General features: G+C 36.6%; 2 protein-coding genes and 1 pseudogene across 6 annotated transcripts in view; 2 read left to right on the forward strand and 1 right to left on the reverse strand.

Moving 5' to 3' along the window:
- NMI (N-myc and STAT interactor) overlaps positions 1-23136 on the reverse strand; it is a 94284-nt gene that overhangs the window by 50803 nt on the left and 20345 nt on the right. The gene's annotated exons all lie outside the window — the stretch shown is intronic.
- Positions 4371-4843, forward strand: LOC102533942 (large ribosomal subunit protein eL29-like; annotated as a pseudogene).
- Positions 7567-23023, forward strand: TNFAIP6 (TNF alpha induced protein 6). Its single transcript, XM_006196154.4, has 6 exons — positions 7567-7737; positions 12114-12251; positions 13653-13814; positions 17171-17399; positions 19206-19246; positions 22338-23023. Exons 1-6 carry the CDS (start codon positions 7644-7646, stop codon positions 22505-22507), a joined length of 834 nt encoding a protein of 277 aa, XP_006196216.1. The 5' UTR covers positions 7567-7643; the 3' UTR covers positions 22508-23023.

Genomic DNA, 23136 nt, shown 5'->3' on the forward strand with positions numbered 1-23136 from the left:
CAGCATGATGCTAAGGGCTTTCATAGTCAACATCTCCTGGGGTCCTCACGGGTACTCTAAAAGGGATGTTATTACACATTCCCGTTGGACACATTGTAAAGTGACACTCAGAGGACCCACCCTTCCTTTCTTCTTTTCTTCCTTCCATCCTTCCTTCTAAAATTATTTTTTCAGAATCTGTGGTGTACTAGGTACTATTCTTGGCACTGTGCTTAGAGAAGCAAACCAGGAGACAAGGTCCCTGCTTTCCTGGATGTGGATTCTAGCAGAAGATGAAAAATAATAAAACAAACAAATGAGCTAAAATATAAACAAATACATAAACAAGAAAGAATATTAGACTGCAATAAATTTATTTAAGAATATGAGGTTGTGATGAATTAGAGTAGGGTAATATCAAGGAACTTCTGAGGATGATGGAATTGCTCTCCATCTTGACTGTGGTGGCTACACAACTGTATACATTTGAATGGTACACCTCACAAAGGGTGACACCACATATAAATTAAATCTCAAAAAACTTGACCTTTACAAAATAGGATCCTACAACAAAAAGTCACAAGAGACTGCTTAAGATTGGGCAACAAAGGCCTCACTGAGAAGGTAGTAATGAAGTTGAAATTTGAATATAAAGAAGATGAATGGAAACCAGGCCTTTTTGCAAAATCACTATGGTGGGAATAAGCCTGGCATGTTCAAGTGGAAGCAGGGTGGGTGAGGTTGGAGATGTTAACAAGAACCAGGGGATGGGGGAGGTTAGAAACCAAGATCAGGAGACTGATGTTATTTTCATGCCACAGGAGAACTTAGGTTTATAAGCAGAAGAATAAGTTTTGATTCACACTTTTAAAAGATTATTCAGGCTGCTTTGCAAAGAATGACTTGTAGAAAGCAAGAGTGGAAGGAAACAGGAGGCTACTGTAATAGTCCAAGCAGGAGATTAGGTGTCACAGACTAGGGTGGAAGCACAGAGATAGAAAGCAGCAGATTTGATACAATATAATGTATTATATTAGTTAGAGTCACAAGTAAACCCCAGTCTCAGTGGCTTAACACAGTAGAATTGTGTTTGGTTTTCCCGCCTGGTGTGCTTCTATCTGGTTACGTAGAGAATGAGGCTCCTTCTACCTTTTGACTGCACGCTCCTCTAGGGCCAAGGATGTTCTCCTCATTCAGTCATCAGATGGCAAATTCTTGACCACTTGTGGGAGATTTCTATGGGCCAGGTCTGAAACTGCTATACATCAAGTAAACCCCCACTGTATTAACTAGAATCGAGCCACATACTCCATCCACCTAACTTCAGAGGAGGTAGAGAAATGTAGTTGATGACTGTGCCCAGGCAGAAAGGGAACCTGGTTTGGTAATCATCTAATGATCACTGCCACCATTTTGTTTTGGAGGAAGAGATCCAGGACATGGGAATGGACTGGATGAAATTGGTAAGAGGAAGAGAGGAGTCAAGAAGGAAGCCTCAGAATTCTCTCACTAGTGATGCTTGGTAACAGAGGTGAAAGAAGATCTAGGAGATGTGCTTGGTTCCTCACCTTTCTCTAGCCTCACCTGTTGTACTAAAACAAGGGATGATGAGTGGAAGGAGACAAAAAGATCTTGCCCATAGCAATTGAGCAGAACATAAAGGCAGAAAAGGAAGAAGTCATTTCTAAAGCAAAGCTGTCCCTGATGATATAAAGTTATTTCCTTGAAGAAGGATGTACTAATCTGGCTGATTACACCCAATACTTAGTAAGTAGAGCCGCCAGTCTCAGGGGTGGCAACCAGCAGCTAGTGTTGCCAGGATTATCAGTAGTGAAGATGCTGAGACCAAAAATCTTCCTGGTAGATCCTCCCTTCCCTGGGTCAGAGGATGTGGAAAAACAGTGAGCATAGTATTACCTTTACCTAAAACCCTTTCAAAAACTCCCAGGTGAAGAATCAAACCAACTTGTTAACTTTCTAAATGGGAAATGGTGAGCTCCCTGAGATTCTGTTTTATTACTCTTTATATCCCCACCTAATATACAGCACAATGTTTAACACAACTAAGCCCTCTGTAAACATTTGTAAAAAATTAAATATTTATGTGTAGGCTAAGGTCAAGATTGATTATATACATGGCAACTGCCCTGAAGAGTTATCTGAAAGCAACAATATATGCCTTGTGACCTCAGCACAAATCTATGAAGTATGGTTTGGCTTCAATTGTGATCCCATTATGACTAATCTCATTCTCTCAGGAAAGACTGTTAATCCTATCACTCATTCACCTGGTTAGATACACAATACTCAGTTTTTTATGTGCCTGTAAAAATTTAATACTCTGTTCTAGTCATGATTTTAGGGTATTCTTTATCAGTTTCATTGCCATATCAACTAAGGTAATGTCTTTAAATATGTGTACATGAATCATAACTTTTTTCATTCATTTTTGATACATATTTATTGAAAAAAATTTATAAAATAGAAAACAAAAAACAAAAAGAAGAAATTAGAAAACCCTCGTAACTCAACCATACGGAGATATTTAGTATTTATATGTATATTCTTTCATATATATTTACACATATCCCTCTCTTATCAAGACAAGATCACTCTGAGCTTAATATTTCTGGACCTATTTTAAAAAATATTTTAAAAGTAAATTTTAAATGAGCATATTTTACATTTGTTTTCAAATGTATGTTCTTTGTTCCAGCTTCATAGATCATTGTAATTTTTCCTGAAAACAGATACAGGTAAGACTTATTCTGTGGACTTCAATAACAGAAATGAGTGAGAGTTTAATTAAAAGGACTTCAGGTCAACGTAAGTAAGGGCAGCAGAGCAGGGATTCACGGCATGGGTAGAATGCGAACCAGTTAATCCCTAAGTTCCCAACACTGACTTCTGTGATTCTCCAATGAGAGTAAGATAAGAGGTAGGAGAAGGAGGCAAGAGAACAGTTTGATTGGAATGAATGTGTATGGGGGAGTACTCATAAATATATTTGGAAGGCACATCATAGGTAAATTGGGGACATATGAGTTATAAGCAGGTGGGGTGGGAGAGAGGGAGGATATTAAGCACATTAATTATTATCTCCTTGTTCTTTCCTCCTCTTCCTCCTCTTTGCTTTAACTTTTGCATCTGAATGTCCCTAGGCCCTCAAACTTCTGAAGCCATCCTTTGCTTTAAATACCCATAGACACTCATTTCTTCTTATAAATCAAGGCAGATTAAGTTATGCTAACAGCAATGGATAACCCCCAAATCTCAGTGACTTAAAACAATAAAGACTTGTATTTTGTTCATGCTACATAACATCAGGCTCAATCAGGGATCCAATGATGGAGCAGGTACCATCTGAAACATTTCCTTCCATGCATTTTCTACATTTCTTTCCACAAGGGAACGAGAGCTCTGGGGCATCAGCAATCAAATGCCTATCTCTGAGATAACATACCTAATTTCTGCTCACATCTCATTGGCTAGAAATAATCACATGATCCCACCAAACCACAGAGGGCTACAGGGAACAACATTATCAGGCTGCTGGAAGGTGGAGAACCAGAAATCCTTGCTGGCCATTAGGGAAGTCCAATGTCAGTTTCAGGCCTCTTTCTGACATCTGTTTTCCCACAAACTAGCAAGCACACTGTTCTGTTCAGTGTCATATTCATTTTCTAAAAGCTTTTTCATATAAAATAATTAAATGTTTCACTTTTCCATATATTCCCATTGTTCTATATAGGATCCATCTGGCTTACTGGCCCTGTAAGAGTCTGCAGCTTTCCACGTGAAAATTCTTAAGTATTTATTGAGTGAATGAGTGGAATGCCCCATTTTATTTCTTTTACCTTGTTCTATGCCATGTGTTAGAATTTCTCTCCAATTGTTTTAAACTGTGCACTAAAAGAATGAGCTTTATTTCTTTTGTTGCCTTTTTTCACACCCTAGTCCATACGGGAATTCTTAGGGTGGGTGGGGCATTCCTGTATTGTAATATCATGGCCTTACTGGCAGTGTTCTTAGAGATGTCCTCTACTGACATATTTTGTAATTCACTGAGCTCCACTCTTTTCTTATATTCTTCTCTTGCTTTTTCCTTTATTTTCCAAGATTACAAAATATGATATGATCAATAAACGATAATAATTTGTTTCAGTTTTCATACTATGTGCCAAAGAATTGCATTTTCCCACAGTGTCTTGCTATTCAAATTCAATCTTTTTAAAGTATACTCAGACATGTGAACTTGTTTCTCTTCCCTCTCTTCTTTCTCCCCTCCCCCCACATCCACCTGACACTTCTCCATACCTTTTCCCTGTCGGCTGAGACCGAGCATGTCGAAAGGATTTAAAAATGCCTCCTCAGCCGGCTCCGGGGCACACATGGCCAAGTCAAAGAACCACACCACACACAACCACTCCCGAAAACGGCACAGAAACGGCATCAAAAAACCCCGATCGCAACGATACAAATCTCTTAAGGGGGTGGACCCCAAGTTCCTGAGGAACACATGCTTTGCCAAGAAGCACAACAAGAAGGGCCTGAAGAAGACGCAGGCCAACAGCGCTAAGGCCACGAGCGCACGTGCCGAGGCTGCCAAGGCTCTCGGAAAGCCCAAGGAGGTCCAGTCCAAGATCCCAGAGGGTAGCAGCCGCAAACTCAGTCGACTTGCCTACATCGCTTGTCCCAAGCTCTGGAAACATGCTTGTGTCCGCGTCACCAAGGGTCTCAGGCTCTGCCGGCCAAAGGACAATGACAAGGCTCAACCAAGGCCGCAGCTGCAGCTGCAGCTCCGGCTCCAGCTCTGGCTCAGGCTCCGAAAGGCACCCAGGCCCCGACAAAGGCTCCAGAGTAGAGGCCTTCATCTATTGATGTGAGGATAGAGGACTGGTGTGACCCCTGGGCTGCTGTCTGCATGGGGCTCATGTCATCCTGTGCTGTTTGTACAAATAAACCTAAGGCAGGATCTGTCAGTCAAAAAATAAAAATAAAATTAAAATGCTTCCTGTCATCCTCTGGCAGATGTTTGAAATTCTACCCTAGAGTCTCATTTTTCTGTGGAATAGTGACATCACTAAGCCACAAGGTAGGGAGCTCCACACTGGATTTGGGCCAAGACTGCACTGGACAAACTTGTCTTAAGGTGTGTCTAGTAACTACTTAGGCTGATGAGCACTGGAACATTGTGGGAAAGAAGCCGAGATGGGAAGTGCATCTGCAAAACAACAGTCCGGCTGGCTTTTCAGCCAGTGACGGGTGGGTGCGAAAAGAGCCACTGCACACCTTGACCGACAGATCAAGAGATGGGGGTGGAGGTGGGGTGACATTCATCCCTGAAGGCAGAGCATTGGACTGGTAAAGTCTTCTGAATCCCTGAAAGGAACTTTCATCAGTGCATCTTCTCTTGGCTCATAAGATACATCCTGAGCAGTGTGTACTGGGGGGTGGGCAGGGGGTGCCTGTTATCTTAGGCAACTTCCAAGGTAAGTTCACAGGCAACACTCCCTCTGCTCTCCACTCTTCTTCCCCCTGTGGTTCTCCACTGAATGCCCACCCACACCCTCTGTATCTTTTCCTTACAAAAACCTCATTCTCCTCTTTTCTTCCACAATAGAACTGAACACCTCCTCAAAACCAGAGCCCACACAATTAGGCACTGTTTTCTCTTTGCTTGATGACAGGGAGGACAGGGTTTCCAAACACCATACAGTGGTGGTGGGAGTTGCATGAGGAAATGGGAGGGGGAGAAAGAAATCTTCTACCTGAGATTGGGTTAATCCATCAGTATAATCACTAACTGTTCATGTTAAAGCAAGTTGAACATTTACACCCTGTTATACTTGGAGCTTTGTTAAAATGTAGATGAACAAAGAAGGGTATCTCTTGTATGTTATTTGACCTAAGTAAAGATTAATTTCTAACCCTTCCTGAGAGTAATTTTTGATAAATGAAAACTAGGGGGAATTGAGTACTTTAGAGAGATACAGAAAGGACATGGCCAGAGAATGTGAGAGGCAAAGAATGGAGAAGGCTGTGATGGTTTTGCTACAGCCTTGAATAAGTAAAATTATATTTACTTCCTAAACCACAAAGTTAAAATACTCATATAATTCTACTTTCCAGAGAAATACCATGGTTTGTTCCTTCCAACTATCTATTCATCCTGTTCTTGCTGACCATGCCTGCCTTCTCCACAGTCACACCCACCTGGTCTAGACAATATCCTCTCTTGCACCAAATTTAAACCCTCTAACTCTAACAGAGAACTGGCATATAATCCCCTCGCCTCTTATTTGCTGTGGACCCAAAATAGATATTTTTGAACCCTAAAAGCTTTATGCCTACCTCGTGAGTGTCCAGTAAATTCTGTACCCTCAGCCTACCTGCCACAACTGCTCTTCCTAGAAGAGATGAGATCAGGGCAAGTCTTTGATGTGCAATGCAAAGATGCCTAAGGGATTCAAGCTAACTTCAGATGAAAGCAAGTCCAGAAAGTTGACTTTTTCAAAGGATTCCAACATCAGTGGAGGAACTAAGGAAGTATGAGAGAAATGAATATAATGAGAGCAAACGGGAAGCAGCTTGGCAGCAAGAGTAGACATGCTAAGCAGCAAAGAATAACCAATGAGAAAGAGAAGTCAAAGCTGCCCCCCAAAATGGCTGTCAGTCAACAGGAAATGCCACTAGCATCAGAGCATTGGGGTATTACCAGACATGTTACCCAAGAACCTTACACAAAAGGAAAGTTTGGGATATTTTAAGGCATAGTGACTTTACTATGATAATTGTTACCTATTATTTTGATCATCTTCAAAGTTAGAGTGACTTGGGGAAGCTAGGGCCATAATTTTATTAACTTCCTGACTATCTACCCACCTACCTTTCTCCCAAAAACTTCAAGGATTTATGGCCTGGAAATATTTGTATAAGATACCCAAAGCTGCTGGAATGTCCTAAGGCTCTGAAACTTAGCTGCTTTTCTGGAAGCTATGTATTTACCTGCTGACCACAATAAACCAAGGGCTGCCACAGACCCCACCCCAGGACAAAAGCAGACGGAGGGTAAAGAAATTCTGCATCACTGGAGATGGTTTAGGATTTGTCAGACTGTGCACATTTTTTGTTTTAAATTTTCTATGCAAGTTTGGCATGCTAAGGGAAAACTAAAGTAACATTACCAGGGTCAAGTTCAAGATCAGTGTTTAACCCCAAACCTCATAATGCAAGTAAGACATTCAGGGTTTCTCTTAAGATTCCTACCGAAGTGTCTTTCTTTATTCCTTTCTTTTTTTTTTTTTGGAAACCACTGCTGAATCTGCACCAAGTTAAAAAAACTTCCTAATAGAAAAGTATCCGTGACAATCAAAATAAATGAACCCCTTTCCAAGTAAGTGAATTTTAAAATGTAGATGATCGTTCTATATCCTTAGTTTTGGTTGCCAATGCAAATGAGTCAGAGGATTTGCCTCAGACAGTGAGTTAATTGTGTAACTCTACAGCGGAAAATGCCATTGGAGAGTACTTGCTGACCTCACAGCTGAAAAAAACCATTTAAAAGATGTGGAAACCAGATGTTTCAGACACATTTCAGCCTCTGCTCTGAGAATTTATCCTGAGCAGCCCCTAACAGGCTATTCCTCCTCTACAACTGAGATATGATCATCTTAATTTACTTATTTGTCTTGCTATGGGAAGAGGCTCACGGATGGGGATTCAAGAACGGAATTTTTCATAACTCCATATGGCTTGGTAAGAAACTTGACTCTTGAGCTTCTTGTTGAGAAAGTTGCTTCCTTGAATTCACGGAGAAGTGAATCAAAGCAGTAGATTTTTCTCTCCTGTTCAAGGCTGATGTTTTCAAAGAAAATGCTTAGGAAAGATAGCTATGGAATGCATATATTATTTTTTTAAAATGTTCTTGCCTTCTAAAATGTTAAAATAGCTTTTTATAAAGTAAATTGTTTAGTAGAGGATACAGGTTAATATTTATATTCCATATGAAAAAATATTTTAAAATTTTCAAAGCAGGTGTGATGGTAGAGTGGGGAATGTTTCTTTAACAAAATTAAAACACTGAAAAAAAATCTCTGATATATTATTTTGTTTTAATTTCAATGCATTTGCAGTCAGACTTCATAACAGGTAACCACAGAGAATCATAACAGGTAAATTGGAATATATAATAATTTTATAATCATTCCTCCAGGTACTCTGACCTGTAGTATATATCTTGCTTTTTCCAAACATCTTTTGACTCGTCTGACAAAGCCAGTTGTAATATAGGAAAAAATGAAAAAGGCTTGTAATTTCTGGATGCATTCTTACCACTTGATTTGTTTGAGCTATCCATTTGAGTACTTTTCTACCTCTTTTGTTAGACAAGGAAAGTTTCTTTAGTTGTTTTGTTTTGTTAAATGTAAGGAATGACACACGTCTAACACAATAGAAGGCTAAAAAAAAGCCACAAAAAGGCTAAATATAGAAAACCCTAAATATCCCATATAGTACTCTAAACAATGCTTTAAAGTCTCATGATACAAATTAATATTTCTTTATGTTCACCGTCATGTTTGATAGTAAAGAAAACTGACAGATCCTTGTATAAAATAGAGAAATAAGAGAAAGCAAAATCAACCTAGATCTTGATTTTATGCTTGCTAAGCAGCACATAGTTGTAGAATATGTTCCCCTTCAGCATGTTTCTCTCTGGTAATAACTGCAGCCATGCGGATTTCATTAAAAAGCTCGATTTGCAATGCACAGCCTTGCTGCCTCTTTTTTTCAGCTTGAGCCAGTGAACTACTTTCACGCTGAACAGTGAGATCCATTTGGCTAAGATGGGGTCTGGAATTTACTAGAGGAATGAGCAAGTCTCTGTTTATTTTCATTGCACACTGTCAAACTTGGGAAATATACACCTATATGTCAGAAATGGAAAAAAAAAAAGGTCACGAAGCTAATAAGAATTCAACTCACATGGATAAACTTTGAAATACTGTCAAATTCTCTAACGATCAAGTAATTTGGAGCTGCTGTCTTTTTAAGTGATGTTGTATATTACCAAAATACAAACCAACATAAACCTGCACAATAGAAGTTCTGTCCTAGACGTAGAGAGGAACAAACCCAAACGTTTGTTAATAGTATGCTGCACATTTGAGGCCCGGGGTGATTGCATGTTGCTTCAATTTGGGACAAATTATTGACCAGCCAGCCTAGCATAAATTGTTTACAGTTGGTAGGTCAATGTAGTGCTAGAAAACTAGGGAGGGAAGAGAGTTGAATTAGAAGTCAGGAATCTGCTAGCAACTATCAAGAAAAAGGCACTTTAAGCACTTGGTCCCAGTTCCTTACTGGTAAAATGAGAAGGCTGAAGTAGAGAACCCCCAAGGTTTATTTTTAACTCTGGTATCCTCTAATTCCTTAAACAGTAATTTTTTAGAAAAGACACTTTAGGACACAAGGGACTTCAACTATCTTACATGGATTATGCATATACAAAATGCACAAATGAGAAATTCTTTTTAGTCATTGTATTGAATCTGAAAAAGAAGGGAAAAGTAACATTCTCCTGAGTGCCTACTAGGATCCCCAAGCTATATACATGAGTTTTATGGTTTATTTATTCCCCAAAAATAGCTATGGTTATTCCCATTTGGTAGGTGAGGAAACTGAGGCTCAGGAAGTAAACTATGCAATGTCCATTGTAGAACCAGAGGTAGAAATCAGAGTCAACATGCTACTGTCTCTACTTACTAAAAGGAAAAGGAAATTATGGGTTAAATAGACTTCCAACTTCAATGAATGACTATTGACTAGAAAAATTAATAAATTATTACTTCTTCCACAAGGTGAAATGCATTGTACAAAGGACCATCTTAGTAGTTTAAAATTCTGGACTTAGAAATACGTTAAAATAAATGTGTGCTTAAAATTGTCAAGTATATTCGCCAAGAGTTCTCAAATTGTTCACGAGGCAAGATAATGGGAGGCTTGGTTCTCTTTCAGGAACTATGTGGAATATTAATATCATTTAATAAGTAAAAATATAGTGTAGACATTTCTGCTATTTAAGTTACCATCTTCTTACTAGACAAGTTTCAGCAGGTACCAAAAGTTTAAGAAAAATTACCAAGAAGAAAACTTAAAATTATTTTTAAAAATCTTATTGTTAATTTATTTTTCCTGCAAACACCTGTTAAAAACTGAGGCATATTAAAATCTTTAGTTTATTTGAGCAAAGATCCATTCGAATGGGGGCAGCATCCATTCTAGCAGATAGAAACGAACTCTAAGGGGCTGCACAAAATGCAAGACTTTTATAGGCAGGAGGGAGCAGGAATATGGAAGTTTTACTGGGCAAAAAAGAGGGTTGGTTATTGCAAGGTTACCTTCCTTTAGGGGATGGCAAGGGTCTACCAGGCAAATTACCCAACTAATGTTGACCAGATGATTCCTGATGGACTGGTTTAAGATTCCATTTCTGGGTGAGGAAAAACTGTAATTAAGTTAAGTCTCGGTTTGGGTGATGCGGAGCTTAGAATAAAGGACTCCATTTGGAGACTGTTGTCTTATTTTTAATACATATTTTGATTTTTGGAGTAAAAACCCAAGGAAATCTTAGTTTGAGAAAACTTTGGCAGACACTAAAAATAATTCCTACAAAATTTTTTTCAAAGAAAGATCTTTTAGTCAGGAAACAGATATAGTTTTAACATTTTTAATAATTAACAATAATCTCTGTCACATACATTAGAGTAAATTCTATGTTTCCCTTCTCTACTAAAAGCCTTAGTACCCCTGTACTTCAAATATAGGTGTACTTGCATTGTCCACTAGGGCCCAGGTTGTTTAAGAACAGAACTTGATCCACAGCACCTAGCAAAGTACCTCATGGTATATTCTTAAAACAACCAAATTATAAACTAGTGCAAGTTCAGTTAATGAGGCTTTCATAACAAGGACACTTGGGGTGTTGGTGACTCTTAAAGGGGAAAATGACTTTGATGTTCCCTGTATTCTCTGACCTATAAGTATCAGATTGACTAATGTACTGTGTATAATTGATAGGTTTTTATCATATAATGTGTAAGAGCAGAATCTCTTGGAGTCCAGAAAAATAGGGAAAATGCCAAGCAGCATCTCCTACTGAACTGTAGCATTGTCAACTTCAGCTTGGGGAGGAGAGCAAAGAACAATATTTCTAATACCACTGGATTCATGTCTTGCTGCATGCCAAGGAATACATATTCTCATCAGAAATGGTCTTGATGGTCTATTGCACAGGTCAGGGTACAAAGGCTTAATAATCTGACAGCCTGCATAGAACTATTAGAGATATGTTATGATCATCGTCCTGGGAAACTTTCCACATTGTTTCTATGGCAAGATGCACTCCAAACTCAAAACAATCAGCTTAAACAGTGGTCTACTAGAGACAGCTCATGTCTGACTGACACTATCTAAAATACGTTGGGAACAAACGTGAAGTAAAAAAGACAAACCAGATAAAAAATTTAGGAACTGGTACTTAGGTGTGTCCCGTTTTTTTCTCTGCTATATTTAAACCTATTTTTCTTTTCTTTAATGCGATATTTGCTTGTTTTGGATTCCTTCAAATTCCTTCTCAGTTTTTGGTTTGTTTACTAAATTCTAAATTATATTGCATTAGTCATTTCCCTCAAATGAATATTTTGGCTTATTTTTTCCTTCATTGTGAGCCAATTTTTGTTGGTTTCTTTTGCCTTCATCTCCATTTCTTTTCCTATTGCTTACCTTTCCAAGTTTTTATATGACTTAAAGCCAAAGAAAGTCAAAACTTTATCACCTTTAGATAGTGTAGAAACACAACGTTGTATTAAAACTTTCTTTCAGGCTATCAGTTCAAAAACATAATTATGCCTCAAATTTCTATCTACATCCCCAAATTCCCCTAAAATTTCCCTCATTCATATTTTTTTCCCAAAGCTTTCTAACAATGAAAATTTAGCCATTCGAGGCAGCTAAGCCAGGGAACCCTTTGGCAGGAACAATAGCTGATGTAATCTTCCAGCTGAGACCACAAAATTTCCCTTGTTCCACAAGAACGGACAACAGTGCATTTACGACATTTTGTGAATTCACAGAACAAGCAGCAGGCGTGTACCACAGAGAAGCGCGCTCCGGCAAGTACAAGCTCACCTACGCAGAAGCCAAGGCGGTGTGTGAATACGAAGGTGGCCATCTCGCTACCTACAAGCAGTTAGAAGCAGCCAGAAAAATTGGTAACTGTTTTTTTGACAATAATTTTCCTTCTTTTTCACCCTTGGGGAAAAAAAATTCCACCCCTCTGGCAACTGCTTTTTAAGACCCATCTCTCCACCCCTGCTAAGAGTTCCTTGGGCTTCTTCCATCTTCTTTGTCTAGGGCTAGTCCTAGCAATTTATTTCCAGTCACACCCCAACTGGGGGCTAATAAATAAAAGTCAAAAGAAAATGAAGATATCATTATCTCGTTGTCACTTAAATTTCTCATTAATTTTAATGTCATTGCTATTCATTTTTAATACTGTTCTGCCTCTTCTTGACTTCTGAGTATGGATTTCCTCAGCTGTTAAATGATGCTACTATGCTGAGTCTTACAAGGAAATCCACTAAATTCAGTAGATGTTTTTTCAAGTCTTTTCAATTTTTTTTCATTTTTCTTTTTTTTTAATATTAAGTGGGAGAATGCATTTGTACTTTAGGATCAAAAACTATGAGGAAAAGGAGGGTAAGTAAGTTGTAAGATGGCAGGAGAAAGAAAGTGGGAAGATGATGTCAGGAGACCTGCTGAAAAACTCAGTAATTAACTAGTGCCATTTGCTTCTTTATTTAAAAAAGGGCTGCCATTGTCTCTCCTGGACTTTCAGGAGAATCCAAAAGGCCACCATCAATCAGAACTCTCCTCCCTTGCTCATAGGAAAATACCTGACAAAGCTCATGCTATTGTTATATACTACCCAAGACAAAAACATCAAGGTGTTTGCAAAAATGCCCCAAAGCCTCCCCAGATGAGACGGCTCAGTCTTTAGCCACAGGGCTGTGTGTGACGCGGTAACTGGAATGATGCCTACTAAGGCCAGAACCATTACCAGCTACCAGGGATTTGTCCTCAAATCCTTCTTGGATGGCATTGGCAAATATTAAAATAGCCTCCAAGATTGAGCAAGGAAAGTAGGACTGAGGCTCTGTTTGAAATTTATGAGTGCTTTTATCCCCATTCAAATCTTTTTAAAATATTGGCAATATCTTAATTGATCCTTAAGAAGAAATCAAATTATCATGTGAAAAAATTTTTCAGATTTGATGTTAATTTTAGAAATTACCTCTCGGCACTAGCTGGGTCATTTTTGAAAAGAATACCAGCTCTGAAATTGGATTGTGTTCATATACATGGTATTAGGATTTCCTAGTCCAGCTGCTTCTTTTGTTGTTGTTGTTCAAGTAAGATGTCATCTTTCACTAGAAAGTCAGATGTTATAAGAACTTTATATATGTTCAAACTTTATTTTATTTTTTAAGAAAATAGTTTTTCCCCTTTTTGGGCAGTTTAGACACTGTCCCTGTTGGAGGCGGGTATTTTGGTTAAGATGACCTTTGCTCAGCTGAGGGAATATACCAGTTAAGCCTTTCATTATCTTGCAGGATTTCATGTCTGTGCTGCTGGGTGGATGGCCAAGGGCAGAGTGGGATACCCCATTGTGAAGCCAGGGCCCAACTGTGGATTTGGAAAAACTGGTATTATTGATTATGGAGTCCGTCTCAACAGAAGCGAAAGATGGGATGCCTATTGCTACAACCCACATGGTTTGTTAAAATCAATAATTTCATACTTTATAAAAACAGTTACATGTTACTGAGAGGTCATTAAAAAGAAGTGGCTTCTTCTTCCAGAGATAAATCAACTTAGTGATGATAATTATTAATAATAATTACCATTCATAGAATGATTATGCTATACCAGACACTGACTTACGTTCCTCCATCCACACTGTCACTTCATATTCACAACAGCTCTGCAAGGAGCTATTGTTACACCCATTTTAGAAATCAGGAAACTGAAAGTTTAAGAGCTTAAGTAACTTTCCCAAAATCAGACAGTCAATAATTAGTAGGCAGGTGGGATCATGAATTTAGTTCTTTTCTGTGTCAGGGAACTTCCTGACCACAAAGGGGGAAAAAAAAAAGCAGGTTATAAACTTGTCACAGTTAATTAGCTAAAACTATGCAGTGGTACTACTAAATGTTAACTATCTTTTTGATAGAATGGGGAAAAGGAGACAGAATGAACACATTTTTTCCCTAATTTCTTTTTATGCATAAATTCTTAAACTTCCAAACTAAGCAACTCTCACTCTGGTTTAACAAATATACACTGGATATCCTAGTTATTATTCTATTGTATATTTTTATTCATATTCTTTTTCCATGATTGTAGCTAGGAAAACTTTAAAGACAAAATTAACTTATAATTACTATGCTCATGTCTTAGAGAGAAAAGTAGACTGTTCTTTTTGGATGTACTTCCCCCAGGATAATATCACAAAGTCTTAAGATGTGTTACAAAGTATTTCCCACATTTATAATCATAAACATCTTCAGGTCGTGTTCCATTTGGATCTTCTTTATGAACAAGTCCACAACACAGTAGGAGAGTTACTTACAATGAAGTTCTAGCATATTATTATAGAATTTATTATTTAATGATATTAACCATTCTTGGAGAACAGTTTCTCATGTCTGTAACTAACTGTATCTCAAAATAATGTGTATTTCAAGTAGAAAAGAATTTTGCCTAAAGCTATCACCTATTCCCATTTGAGACAAAATATGAATACCTACAGTGCATTCATATAGGACTGTAACTTTCAAATCACTTTGACATAGTTTAGGCCTACATTATACTATATTTTGTCCTATTTTAGTCATTGTTAATAATTCATGTATCTTCTTTTCATCTCTCTTCCTTCCTTTTTCTTAAATATATTTATACAAGTAACTCTCTTTTTACTCTCAAGAGTAACTTCTACTTCTAACTATATTCTGATTCCTTTGCTTGATAAACTTTAGGATCTCTGAGCATCCATAGCCAAAAGTTTAGGGAAGATGAAGAGCTAATGCAAAGATTCTTACAGTACTTCATTGCCCTTTTATAAGAATGCCACCTTAACTTACAAATTTATATAAGCTGCTTTTGTTTCTCATAGAGGCTGAATACTTTTTACTGTGGAAACATGTGTACAGAATCCTGGGAGACTTGTTCTTACTCAGTTCTCAGCTTACTTTTGGATTCAGTGATATGCTGATTATTTAGCATGTGGTTAACCTGAAGGGGACTGGGGACCACCTGAAACAGCAACGGAAGGAGAACAGTTCACTGGAAAATAACTAGAATGAAACAGTCATAACAGTATCAGAAAAATAAAGCAGGGGGTTGGGGGTATAGCTCAATGGTAAAGCGCATACTTAGCATTCACGAGGTCCTGGCTTCAATCCCCAGTATCTCCATTAACAACAGAAACAAACAAACAAAAGCAATCATTATTAATTAATCAATATCATCAAGTTAGAGTTGATTGAAGTAAGGAAGAATAGGGTCACTCAAATGTGTTAGAAGTATGCTTGCTCATTCAAGTTCTGAATGAGTGACATGATGCCAACTGCCTTTTGTGTGAATACTTCTTGATCAACTAGCAGTTGGTCCTCAGGGACCCAGTCTGCTTTATAAACATGTCATTTTTTAAATAAGCAAGAGATGAGGCAATTACATGTAACATGAAATATAGAACTAAATAGATATAGCTAAATATACAAGCAAATTAGTTCAATATTTGAATTTTTTCCCTAATCTAATGATACATACAACCAAGATAGGATGCTACGGAGCAGAGAAAATACCTCCAAAAGTCGGCTCTATGCACACTTATGTGCACATACAAACTGTGTATTATGTATTATTTAATAATGCAATAATGGGTTACATTTTCGGTAACACCCTTCAGTTACTCTGTGTATTTTATCCTCAGAATAGTCCTGTGAGGGGGGTAATAGGGGAAGCAAGACTATATTTATTTTAACAATGAAGAAACTGAAGTATAGAGTGGTCACAGAGCTCGGACTGGATCCCTGACCTTCTCTGACCAATCCCCAGTCTTTCTAAGATCCTATTCTGCCTTGGGGAGATAAGGATTCTAACATAATTTTTAAAAATAGTTATTTTAAAGGAGGATATTCTTGTAAAAAGCCTCTAATTCATGTAATAAAAAAAAACCTTTGCACGCTACCCAGGGTTACCACCACCACTACCACCTCCACTCAGATTATTTTTGAGTTCCCTAGGTTGTACCTTTTTTCCAAGATACTAGACATTCAGTTGCTATGGAATTAAAATTAACTGGGGCCCTTCCACAGCTTTCCTTCTAGGTCATACTCAAAATCACTGGTTCTGGTAGAGATTGTCTGTTCTTATAACAGGCTATGGGACATGGCAGAAATCTATGAAATGGTAAATGACTTGAAAAAACCAACATGGATCTCTCCACCAAATCCTCAAATAGTATTAGAATTAAGGTGCTAATTTAAACCAAAGGAGTACAGAATGATTATAGATTTTTCCTTTTAACTGGATTAGCACATCTTTCAAGTTTCCTAGTGATCTTCATATTCTATAATGACTTTCCAAACAGAATTTATTGGACTCATTATTCTAAGTGTTCAAGTCCCTGATGACACTGTATTGACACCAGAGGGCAAAATCCATGCCATCTTGATTGGGCTGTTGATAATATGGGTGTATGTATTTGTCAAAACACATTTAAGCGTACACCTAAGACATACGTTCAATGCTTAAAAAAATAAAAAGATGCAAAAAATGTAAACAGGAGCACAATTAAATTATTATTTCTTCTTGCTCCTTCTCTTTTTAAAAAATTCATGGGTAGTCTATGTTCATTTTAGAGAATTTAGCGACTGCTAATGAAAAAATACATTTATTTTTTAGCTATAACTGTATATAATATACTATAGATGCTATATATTAAGCCATTTCTTTACTTCTGTTTCATAAAAAGTACTAAATAGATGAACATTAAGGAGTGAATATCCTTTTAAAGTAGGAATAATTTTTCTTAATGCTGTCTTATCTTTCACCCTCCCCATTTCAGCAAAAGAGTGTGGTGGTGTCTTCACAGATCCAAAGCGAATTTTTAAATCTCCAGGCTTCCCAAATGAGTATGGTGATAACCAGATCTGCTACTGGCACATTAGACTCAAGTATGGTCAGCGTATTCACTTGAGTTTTTTGGATTTTGACCTGGAAGATGACCCAGCTTGCTTCGCTGACTATGTTGAAATATATGACAGTTACGATGACGTTCATGGCTTTGTGGGAAGGTACTTCTTGTTTCCTCACTCAGGAAGTTAAAGAGCATCTGATATTTTGCATGATGTTTGTTTAATTCCCCTCCAACTGTCCCTAAAATATTGATTTTCCAGTATGTCTACTATCTTGCAACACCAAGTCCTTCTTTAACTGGGTTTTTCTTTGCACTTCACGCATAACAAGCCATAGTCGACTAGCTGCTACATCTACTTACTATTAAAATAGTGATAGCTGTTTTTTGATTATTGTTAAGTTGTAACAGTTAGCTCAACATTCCATTTATAAATAAGACCTCAAGATTTGACTAACAGGAAAAAGAAGATCTATGAGTTGAGAAATTTGTTGGAGTTTTTAAGTGTTCTGATATCTCTGTCAACCTCCTAAAAATAATTACAAATTCAGTAATTGTTGCCTGTCTTCTGTAAAGCACTGTACTAAGCATTATGGATATAAGGTAAATAAGTAAAGTGTAGCCCCTTCTCTCATAAAATTTGACTAAATATACAATGGATGTCTTCTTAAAAATAGCTTTCTTTGCCATAAGAAACAAATACTCCTTTCCTCAGTATTTCTCCCTTGGTTTTTTGACATTCTGGGACACAATGTTTTTGTGTTCCCACCCTAAATCTTTAACATAATTTAAATTTTACATACAAATTTTGTGATATTTTACAAAATATTGCAAATTAAAGAGTATACAGTTAGGTGTTTTGTGTATTCAGGTCCCCACTTATTAATTTGTATTTTAGACTATCCATTATCAATTGACATTCAGTTATCAATTCTTTACTATCCATGATAGTAACTAAGTGAAACAAAATAGTAGCGGGGACAATTTAAAATGACAGACTTAATAGCTTATTATTGAGTCTTGTTTTTGGCTTTGAACTGTATAACTTAAATACCAAGGGAGACAAAGGCATTTCTTGCATAAATGAACAACAGTTTTTGGAGGGAAAGTGGTTTTTGTTTTGTTTTCTTCTTTAGGTGAGACTACTGATATATAAAAAACACAAAGTTTTTCAAAATAGTTTGAAAAAGACATGAAGTAGAGATGGAGGAATTAAGAACAAAGTCTTTTTTGAAAGAATGGACCTCCTGTCTTGGGAATTAAGATAACATTTTTATTCTAAACCTAATCTCAGAAATCAATTATAGCCCTGGATAAAATCATAAGTGGCTTTTTAATCTACAGGCTAATTTGTTATTTATTGGATTATATTGTGTGATTTACCTTTATAATAGACTTCCTCCCCCTCTGGAATAAATTACATTTTTAGAAACTGACAAAAAACCTTTACTTTTTATATCATGTGCAAGGAAATTCCTTTGAAGTCATGATTCAGATAAAAATCAAACCCTCTTATGTCTATAAGGTACAACATAATTATTTCACTTTTATATCAGTCTACTCCAGAAATCAAAATATTAATACCATCAGCCATAGACCCATTCTTCTTTAACTGGGAAGAAAGCTTTATGAGATTAATCAAGAACAAATTAAAAAAATTTTCCAAATAGATACACATTGTCTACTACACAAAAAGCTTTGAAGACATACAGAGTAGAATTGCTATATATCCTTTTTTAAGAATCTCATTAATACTGTGAGGATATTTCAAACAATGTTTTAACCCCTCTTCTCTCTTACAAATTCAAGTAAAAAAATAAAATAAAATAATAAACTTTGTAAAACAATAGAAAAATGAGCCATTATTTAGGGGGAATAAAGCAAGTTTATTATCAGTAAGAGTCACTTGCAATAACTGTGTAACATTCATTCATGTGACCTCTCTTTTTAAAAAATTTTCTTTCAGATACTGTGGAGATGAGCTTCCAGAAGACATCATTAGTACAGGTAATGGCTCTAAATTGAGGAACAAAACTACGATTTCTCAGTGTCACTGAAAGTGAAGGATCCAGTAGTTATTACAATATACTTTTTAAAGATGAGAGAACTGAAGACAGATATAGCTTGCTAGCTTGCAAAAGGCAAAGAAGTGCTTATTTATACTGAAAGACTTTGCACTAAAACGTATAGGCTGTTGTTACTTGCAGGAAATGCAGTCTGATATAGTCTTGAATTTGGAAATCCATGAATACTGCCATAGCTCTTATAATTCCCATAAAATGTGGTAATAAAAGGCCCACATTTTTCATTGATAAAGAATTGAAGTAATTCATAAAGCTGTTGAAAAAAAACCTATCACTGAAAAACTTTTTCCATTGAATGCATTGCATTTTCACATTTGTTCAGCATTCCCTAGACAGTCTTCTGTGAGATGTTTTTAATAGATATTACACGATAAAAGGGTTCTAAGGTCAAGTAAATTTGGGAAACATTGGGTTAAACAATGTTAAACAGGTTTCTTTATTGGAAGATGTCAGAGAACTTTTAATATGCTAATTACACATAGTAAATCTAAAAAGGCAAGCTACAGTGGGGAATGTTTTCCAGATCTTTTTCCACTTGCTAATTATTTCGTGTGACTTTGTTCCTTGAAATATACTTCAAGAAATATTCTAGTAGCAGCATAAATTTATCTCAATAAGCAATACCACTGCTGTTGCCTCAAACTGCTACTTTCTGGCTAAGAACTTTCTTAGATGTCTTCATTATTCTTTTTCATTTCCATCACCAGGACTAGTAATTGGCATTCGGACTTCCTCTATTTTTCCCCCAAGTCATAAAAATATTATCACAAGACTTTTGCAACTAAAAACAGAAAAGCTATACTGAGTTGCATGTCTAAGCTGTCCTTAACTGAGATACTACAAGCTATATTACTCCCACACCTTAACCTTGCAGGACATGCAATTCTCATTTATGAATCATTACGAGAGATGGAATATCTTGTTCAATCCCGGGAATGATTAATGCTTAAAACTTATGAATTCATTACTCTGTTACAATCTCCCTAGGAAGAGTAATCTGTTCAACTTTTTATGTCTTATTCTTTTCTTGAGAACATATTTTATATTAACAGAAAGTTAAAAGAAGACATGAGGTGTGGGAGATAGCTGGGGGATGAGACTCCAATTAAAAAAAAAAAAGGAGAAGAAGGAGAGTCAAAAGGAAGCCTAAAACTTGACATTTTTCTTGTTTTGTCTAGAACAGACAAAACTTACTCCAAATGTAACACCAAATCAGTTTTTCTTGCACAACTGCAAGAAACTGAAGAGGAAAAACTCACACAATTTATTACTCAAAGAGAAACAAATCAACAGAAAAGAACATACTTAAACAAAAAGCCAAAGATTTAGCAAAACAGCAGGAAGAGGACATTGATACAAAGTAATAGAAAAAAAAGGTATACAAAATACATTTAAAGCACTATCCTGTCAAGCATAATCCTGTTAACATCTTGATCTAGTTTTCTTCTTAACTATATGCTTAGTCACCCCAGGATATTTATATTAAAAAACAAAACAAGAAAATAAATAAACCAGAAACTGCCATAATGTCACCACTTTAATAAAAGGTATATAAAGTAAGAACGTGCCCATTCTCATCTCTCCCCACCCAAAAAAGTCATTCGATTAAGGGTGTGACTGTCCTTCCAGATGTTTTCCTGTATCACACAAGCATTATACACATGGATACCATAGACCTATTTCCAAGTCAGAGGACAATATTTAGCTCATTCTAATTCTCTTAAATTTATTCTTTTTTTGGGGGGGGGCAATGATTAGGTTTATTTAATTTTGGGGGAGGTACTGGATATTGAACCCCGGGGCTCCTGTGTGCTAAGCATGCACTCTACTTGAGCTATACCCTCCCCCCCATTCTGATTCTTTTTAATGACCATCTAATAGGTCATCAAATGAATGTGCCAAAATTTGTCTCGTACAAGTACTGAACACTATAAAGGTGATTGTTTCTGATTTTTTTTCTTTTGGTATTCAACATTTCACTGGACATCTTTAGACCTCTGCTTCGCAGTGTTATATATTTTTAAGAGTAAATTCCTAAAAGTGAAATTTTAGGATCACGGGTGATGTGCATTTTAGATGTGTATAGAAGTTGCCAAATTAGCACTCATCCTACGGTGCCAATTAGTATTTTGACCAGTTAAGTAATTTGCAAAAAAAAAAATTTGTTTTGTTTTGTTTTTTTCATTTAAGCAACTCTTCCAAGTTTGAGAAAAGTACAGTGGTTCAGAGCCTAAACTCTGGAGCCAGACTTCCTGGACTCAAACCTAGTTTGGCCACTTAGGAGCTCTGTGGCCTTGGGCAAGATATTCTGGCTCTTTGTGCCTCAATTTCATCTATGAAATGACTCTGTTAACAGTATCCACCTCACAGTGTTGCTCTGTAAAATAAGTGAGTTCATAGATGAAATGCACTAAAAGCTGTGCTTGGCAAACATTAGTATTCAGTATATATGGGGTTTCTGTAATGAATTCTGGATTTCTGATCTAGATTAAGAAGACTTTTCCCTCCTGAAAATGAAAAATATTCCTGTATTTGTTTTATATAATAAAGTTTTTACTTTTTATTTTTGGCACATTTTGGGTTTTAATGCAGGTAAAATATACCAGGTGCTTCATGTAAAGGAGGGATCTAGTTTTGTGGGGGTTTTTTCTTTTTTACAAATGCAAGGCTTGTTGCCATCATTTCATAAAGAATCCATCCGTACCTCACTGGTTTGACCTGCTTGCCATTCTCCTGTAGCTCTATAGATGTTCCTTCCACAAAGAAATACCTTTTAAAATAGAATAGACAAAATTTCCTATAGGACAGGCTGGAGAGCCAGGGGAAAAAATATGAAAGTGCTTTCTCCACTTGGCAGTAAAGCCACAGACTCTACATCTTGAGAATCCAGCTCTGAATCCTGGGAATGTTGTTCCTGAATTTAGATTCTCCTGTGAGGATGATGAGTCTTTGAATTGCCAACCAAATCGAAGGAGAGTAATATCTTGGTTCTTCTGCATCCTCCCCTTCCACAGGGAATGTCATGACCTTGAAGTTTCTAAGTGATGCTTCAGTGACAGCAGGAGGGTTCCAAATCAAATATGTTGCAGTGGATCCTCTACCCAAATCCAGTCAAGGAAAGAATACAAGTACTACTTCTACCGGAAATAAAAACTTTTTAGCTGGAAGATTTAGCCATTTATAAAACAAACAAAAATGTATTTATGTTTGTATCTTTTGGAATCCCTTTGATCTCACTTTTATGTTATTATTATTATTAACATTTATTTATTATTTTTCTAAATGTGAAAGCTACACCTGATAATTTGGGGAAAATTGGAAAATACGGAAAACTTTAAGCGAGAAAATAAAATCTCTTATTATCTCACCGCATAAAAATAACAAGCATCAACATTTATAGATTTTTCTTAGTCATTTTTCAATTTTGTAACATATGTATATATGTATCTATTTCATTCTGTATTTCAGATTTTGAAATCTTGCTCTACGTACAGTTTTACAACTTGTTTTTTTTAATCTTGAACTTTATGATGTAATAAGCACTTCCCCCTATCACTGAGTATTCTGCAAAAACATGATTTTGAACAGCTGTAAAATATTCCATAGTACAATTGTTTTTCATACTTTATTTAATTCTGTCTCTTTGTGGGAATTACAGGTTGTTTTCAAAAATATTATTTCAATAAACATCCTTGAACATATATGTATTTGTACAGTTCTCTAATTACTTGGGATAGGGTCCTAGGAGTGGAATTACTGAGTCAGAGGTTAATGAAAATTGAACAAAGTTATTTGAGGGAAACAAGCTGGACT

This window comes from Vicugna pacos, chromosome 5, assembly GCF_048564905.1.
Source record: "Vicugna pacos chromosome 5, VicPac4, whole genome shotgun sequence".
In the NCBI taxonomy this organism is placed as follows: Eukaryota; Metazoa; Chordata; class Mammalia; order Artiodactyla; family Camelidae; genus Vicugna; species Vicugna pacos.